This window comes from Salvelinus sp. IW2-2015, linkage group LG28, assembly GCF_002910315.2.
Source record: "Salvelinus sp. IW2-2015 linkage group LG28, ASM291031v2, whole genome shotgun sequence".
In the NCBI taxonomy this organism is placed as follows: domain Eukaryota; kingdom Metazoa; phylum Chordata; class Actinopteri; order Salmoniformes; family Salmonidae; genus Salvelinus; species Salvelinus sp. IW2-2015.
Genome location: NC_036868.1, coordinates 3,567,011 through 3,573,955, shown reverse-complemented (window position 1 = coordinate 3,573,955; position 6,945 = coordinate 3,567,011). Strand labels below are relative to the sequence as shown.

General features: G+C 39.6%; 1 protein-coding gene across 1 annotated transcript in view; it reads right to left on the bottom strand.

Moving 5' to 3' along the window:
* rhag (Rh associated glycoprotein) overlaps nucleotides 1-6,550 on the bottom strand; it is a 19,820-nt gene extending 13,270 nt beyond the window's left edge. The window contains exon 1 of the mRNA XM_023974330.2: nucleotides 6,272-6,550. Coding sequence (XP_023830098.1) covers nucleotides 6,272-6,458 — 187 coding nt within the window. The 5' untranslated portion in view covers nucleotides 6,459-6,550. The remainder of the gene's footprint in view (nucleotides 1-6,271) is intronic.
* Nucleotides 6,551-6,945: the final 395 nt, after the last annotated feature.

Here is a 6,945-nt window from a genome sequence, read left to right as displayed (position 1 = left end):
TGCGAAAAGTGCAAATCAATCCCAGAACAACAGCAAAGGACCTGTGAAGATGCTGGAGGAAACAGGTACAAAAGTATCTATATCCACAGTAAAACAAGTCCTATATCGACATAACCTGAAAGGCGCCTCAGCAAGGAAGAAGCCACTGCTCCAAAACCGCCATAAAAAAGCCAGACTACGGTTTGCAACTGCACATGGGACAAAGATCGTACTTTTTGGAGAAATGTCCCTTGGTCTGATGAAACAAATATAGAACTGTTTGGCCATAATGACCATCGTTATGTTTGGAGGAAAAATGGAAGGCTTGCAAGCCGAAGAACACCATCCAACCGTGAAGCATGCGATCTCTCTCGCATGGGGGTGGCAGCATCATGTTGTGGGGGTGCTTTGCTGCAGGAGGGACTGGTGCACTTCACAAAATAGATGGCATCATGAGGCAGGAAAATTATGTGGATATATTGAAGCAACATCTCAAGACATCAGTTAGGAAGTTAAAGCTTGGTCGCAAATGGGTCTTCCAAATGGACAATGACCCCACGCATACTCCAAAGTTGTGGCAAAATGGCTTAAGGACAGCAAAGTCAAGGTATTGGAGTGGCCATCACAAAGCCCTGACCTCAATCCTATAGAAAATTTGTGGGCAGAACTGAAAAAGCGTGTGCGAGCAAGGAGGCCTACAAACCTAACTCAGTTACACCAGCTCTGTCGGGAGGAATGGGCCAAAATGCATCCAACTTATTGTGAGAAGCTTTRGGAAGGCTACCCGAAACGTTTGACCCAAGTAAAACAATTTAAAGGCAATGCTACCAAATACTAATTGAGTGTATGTAAACTTCTGACCCTGTCACGACTTCAACCGAGGCAGGCTCTCCTTCCCGTTCGGGTGGCGCTCGGCGGTCGTCGTCACCGGCCTACTAGCTGCCACTGACTCTTTTTCCTCCCCCTCCTTATGTGTTTATTTGTATCACCTGTGTTCAGTTAATTGTTAATTAGTGTGGCTTTATTAGTCAGCCAGCCCGTACGCTTCTTTGTGCGGGATTGTTTCATTGTGGCTTTTGGATTTCGGGAGTGGATGTTATTATTGTGGACTGGGTTTGTTTATCGTGTCGTTGGACCGTTGTGTGTGACACCCAGTACGTCCGTGTTGGACATTGCGTTTGCAAGTTGAGTATTAAAAGACTCAACATATTGAAGCTCTGCTGTTCCTGCGTCTGACTTCGCACCTCCCGACACTCAGAGCGTTACAGACCCACTGGGAATGAGCTGAAATAAATCATTCTCTCTACTATTATTCTGACATTTCACATTCTTAAAATAAAGTGGTGATCCTAACTGACCTAAGACAGGGAATTTTTACTAGGATTAAATGTCAGGAATTGTGAAAAACTGAGTTTAAATGTATTTGGCTAAGGTGTATGTCAACTTCCGACTTCAACTGTAGGGGCAAACCTCCAAGGCACCAGATTAATTTAGCATCTAACTGAATCTAACTGCAAGTCACTTTTTATGTTGTTAACTGTAATTACAAAATTGAATTCCGTCCGAATAGCGCCTGACTTTGATGATAGGGCTTTACGGCTGTGAAACAACTCTGTGTTGGATAAATTCTTAAGGTCCCACTTCTCTGAGGAAAACAAATATTTCACAGAGTCACAGAACCCATTGGTTACTCTCAATTACATTTTTTCAATACTGATTTTGTCCCTTGATGATAAAACCCAGCAACAAGATAGGTTCTTTTTTTCTAAATTGCATTTCTCTGCTTATTTCCTCTGCTTTGAACCTGTAATTGTGGAGTTTTGGTATGCACCATATAGACGGACGGACAGGGGGTGCAGAGAAAGGAAGTCATTGCCACCTTTTATACGCATATCTAACTGTATAATCCCTTAAACAATTACTATTTAGGTATTTATTGTGGTTTATGTAGGATGAATACGGATATTTTATTTAACCTTTATTTAACAAGGCAAGTCAGTTAAAAACAAATTCTTATTTACAATGACGGGGAACAGTGGGTTAACTGTCTTGTTCAGTGGCAGAACGACAGATTTTTACCTTGTCAGCTCGGGGATTCGATCTAGCAGCCTTTCGGCTACAGTGATACAGTGGGACATCATATGAACTGGGACAGCTTAGTCCTGATGCTTTTATTTCTTCGTCTGACAAGAGAAAATAAAAACTATTGTTAGGGCTCTCGAGTGGCGTAGCAGTCTAAGGCACTGCATATCAGTGCTAGAGGCGTCTGTCACGCCCTGACCTTAGAGAGTCTTTTTATTCTCTATTTTGGTTAGGTCAGGGTGTGACTAGGGTGGGCATTCTAGTTTTGTTATTTCTATATTGGCCTGGTATGGTTCCCAATCAGAGGCAGCTGTCTATCGTTGTCTCTGATTGGGGATCATATTTAGGCAGCCTTTTCCCACCTGTTTGTTGTGGGATCTTGTTTTTGTGTAGCTGCCTGTGAGCAGCCCAGAACGTCACGTTTTGTTTTCTTCTGTATTGTTTTTGGTGAGTTTCATATTTATTAAACATGTGGAACTCTAAGTACGCTGCGCCTTGGTCCATTCATTCAGATGAGCGTGACAGCGTCACTACAGATGCTGGTTCGTTTCCATGCTGTATCACAACCTGCCGTGATTAGGAGTCCCATAGGGCGGCGCACAATTGGCCCAGTGTCGTCCGTGTTAGGGTTTGGCTGGGGTAGGACGTCATTATAAATAAGAATTTGTTCTCAACTGACTTGCTTGGTTAAATAAAATAAAATGAAATGACTAAGCCCTTGCTGAGAAACCACATGATCCAAATCACATCACTTCAATGGAAGTGATTTTTTTTTTCAGCTTTTTTTCTGTTTTGATGTTAAGGTCACAAAAACTTGCACTGTACCAAATTGTGATGAAAATGTGCATTCTATGTACCTGTGCATCAAAATACATAAAAGTAGGACAGCATGAAGTAACTAAAGTGGGACAGTCTTATAGGCTTTTCCAATGGAGGACAGAGATCCAGTTTACTTTAGGGACCCCCTGTATTTAGYTTAGGCAGGGCTCTGCCTCTTGTAGTACTATATCCTGTTCCTTTTTTCTTGTAGTACTGTTATTAGTATTGTTATGAGTACTGTTATTGTTATTGTACTGTTATTAGTACTGTTATTGCACTGTTATTAGTATTGTTATTAGGACTGTTATTGTACTGTTATTGTATTGTTATTGTACTGTTATTTGTACTGTTATTAGTACTGTTATTAGTACTGTTATTGTACTGTTATTAGTACTGTTATTGTATTGTTATTTGTACTGTTATTAGTACTGTTATTATTACTGTTATTGTACTGTTATTAGTACTGTTATTAGTACTGTTATTTGTACTGTTATTTGTACTGTTATTGTACTGTTATTACTACTGTTATTTGTACTGTTATTAGCACTGTTATTGTACTGTTATTAGCACTGTTATTGTACTGTTATTTGTACTGTTATTTGTACTGTTATTAGTACTGTTATTAGTACTGTTATTAGTATTGTTATTAGTACTGTTATTTGAGTGAATTCAGAAAAGTGGGGCACTTTTTACATTTCCGTCTTCTGTAACCTCTTCAGAAATCTATCAAACATATTAGACCAACAAATCAAATCGTATTTGTTACATGGGCCGAAAACAACACCTTACTATGAAATGCTTACTTACTTTTTAAGTAAGTAACAACATTTTAGGAAAAAAAATAAAAAAGATTTAAAAAATAAAAAATACAATCTAAATAAATAAATGTAACACAATAACGAGGCTATATACTGGGGGTACCGGTACCGAGTCAATGTGCGGTGGTACAGGTTAGTCAAGGTAATTGAGGTAAATGTACATGTAGGTAGGGGTAAAGTGACTATGCATAGATAATAAACAGTGAGTAGTAGCAGCATAAACACTGAAATCCTCAGATGTTTCCTATCACACAAAATTGAATAGAATAGTTATTGGGGTACAATTGGGACTATAATAATGGTATCCCAGTTTATTTAACCTGCTGTCTCAGTCTACCAAATGCAAACTGAAAATATGGTTTTGACTCAGTGTACACAAATGGCTGTGTCATGCCTGCTGTGACTATGATTAGGAAACGTCTTGAAGTTTGCAGAAATGTATAATGTGTTGGGCTTATATGTTGGATAGATGACAAAAGAGGTTACAGAAGACAGAACATTCTAAAAGTGTCACACTTATTTTGAATTGACCCTATATTGTTTCTCTGATCATTTAGAACAACCTATAATTATAACAACTATTAGGATGTTTTTGGATATGACTTAACGTAAACAAAGAGGGGAAGTTCACCCATTTTTACACGTGGCCTAATTTTCACTCTTTCTGTCCTTGTAGTTTGATTCCTCCAAACCGTTTTTTGTTTTGTTTTGTTACAGAGAAAATTGGTCACATTTTGCTGAGTCATCATTGACTATAATGCAATATGCAAACATGTTAGGAAACACATCAACTCCCATTCTGAATGTCTCTGCACAACATTATTTATGTCCACTGTGCCATAAATCCATGTTTGAATGATTGTGTTTACAACAACAAAAATATGCAAATATGGATTTATGGGACAGTGGAATTTGTTTTTCTAAAATTGAATGCAGAGATCATTCAGAATGGGATTCTGGTGTAATATGAGTCGGTGTTTTCTATCATGCTTTAGACACATTTTCATAATGCAAATGATTTTGGGGATCAACTACAATCACAAAAAGAGTGAAGTGTAAGTCTACATGTAAAAATAGGTGAACTTCCCCTTTAACATTTCTTAACACTGAACTAATCTCTTTGGGTCACAGCTGCCCCGCCCATTTATGGCTAAACCTCCGTACTGTAAGTCTTCAAGTATTTATGCTTTATAAAGATTTATGTACAAAGAAATGCCAGTGTCATATAGGTAAAGTAGTAAGGGTGGGTCTTTGTCACTTTTCAACTGATAAGTCACAAGATTTACAATAGTCTCCAAACACAAATTAATGTACACATGTGCAAACATTTTTACCTGTAACTCAATCAAATTCCCATTAAAATAAATTAAGAATTTATTTCCCTTCAGCGCATATGCAAGTTAATCCAGTTACATTGTAAGTATGTGGATGGCATTCATCAGACACTCATATCCCGAGCGACTTACATGAGCAATTAGTGTTAAGTGCTTTGAGCAACTTTTCACTTAGTTGGCTCTGGGAATTGAACCAGCAACCTTTTGGTTACTGGCCCAACGCTCTTGACTGCTTGGCTACCTGCCACTAGGCTTCCCCTTTGTACAATCCTTCTGGGGGTAGCCACAGTGAACCTGCCCAGTATGAGCGAGAGGGGTGCCCCTATGACAGCTGGAGCATCTGGCCCTCTCCATACAGAATCATTTCAGGCTGCAATGGACACATGCACAACCAGGGTTGGGTAGGTTACTTTCAAAATGTAATCCATTACAGTTACTAGTTACCTGTCCAAAATTGTAATCAGTAATGTAACTTTTGAATTACCCAAACACAGTAACGCAATCTGATTACATTCAGTTACTTTAGGATACATTTCCACTTAACAGGCATTAGAAGAAGACAAAAATGATCCATCGAACACATTTGGTGTGTTATCATAGTGGTCTCTGACTTGTGGTCAGACTCGCTCAGGTGGAACAAACTTAAACTTGTGCCTTTTTTCAATTCTGAATTGAACGTCATTGAGAAAACAGAAAGGTGTAATAATGTATTTTTTACCAAACCTTTCTGAATTTAAAAGTGATCCAAAAAGTYATCATCTAGTTTTTCAAAAGTATCTGTAATCTGATTACAATATTTTTGCTGTTAACGTAACTGACTACATTTCTTTCTGTAATTGGATTACATGTAATCACTTATTCCCAACCCTATGCACAACAAGCTCACACTATGCTAACCCACATCCTTTCCCTCTGATTGATCACAGGAGCTACTGCACAATTATAAAGAGAAGAGGGGTCAAATCATTGAGACTCAATTGCATTATTAACTTCATAGCCTGTCATCCATAGCAACCATGGCTGCTATCAATAAGCCAAATACTAACAGAMCCATGATTCTTCAACCTGGCTGCCACAGCCAGACTGACACACTGACAGACTATGTGTAGCACCACACTGAGGTAGCCTGCTCCCAGATCTGTTTCTGCCTTGCCAACTGCTATGGTCATTGTCATGCCAAGACAACACAAACTGATCTGGGAACAGGCTAACACTGAGAAGCCTTCAGGTGTCACTTACTGGGGTAGAGGGTCAGAGGATTCTGTTCCGTCTCCTCCTCATGGTGTGTGGTGTTGTGGGCTCCGTGTCCCCCGTGTTTCCCATCATCGTAGACCACAAACACAGCAAACAGGATGATGGTGATAATCTCCAGAGTCAGAGCCAGGATGGGAAACTTCAGCCTCATGTTGGTGGAGTAAGCAGGCATGCTAGCATTAACTAATTCTGTGTGTGTGTGTCTCTCTCCTCTCTCTCCTCTCTCTCTCTCTCTCTCTCTCTCTCTCTCTCTCTCTCTCTCTCTCTCTCTTATCGTCTGTACACTCACTCTCTCTCCTGATCTATTTTTGGGGCTTGTGGGTGGGTAGTGTGACGGGGAAGAGAATGTGTCTGGTGTTTAAATTGGTGAAGTTTCGTGGGACCATGGCAGGGGAAATAGGGTCAGGCCGGGGTGGTTATCCATTCTGCACTTTGCTTATGGTAGATTTGGTGTCGGTCCTTGTTGGGTGTTCACGTGTATTTTTAAAAGAGGGGGGAAGAAAACAAGGATTGTTGGCTAATAAAGCCGTAAATGAACCGGCCGTGAAGAGCATGATATTAAGTGGCTATGAGCTTTTTTGAAACTCATTAGTGCAGATTGTAATGTTCATATTAAGTTGAGGCATATATGCTGTACAAATGAAGATTAAAAAGCAGTC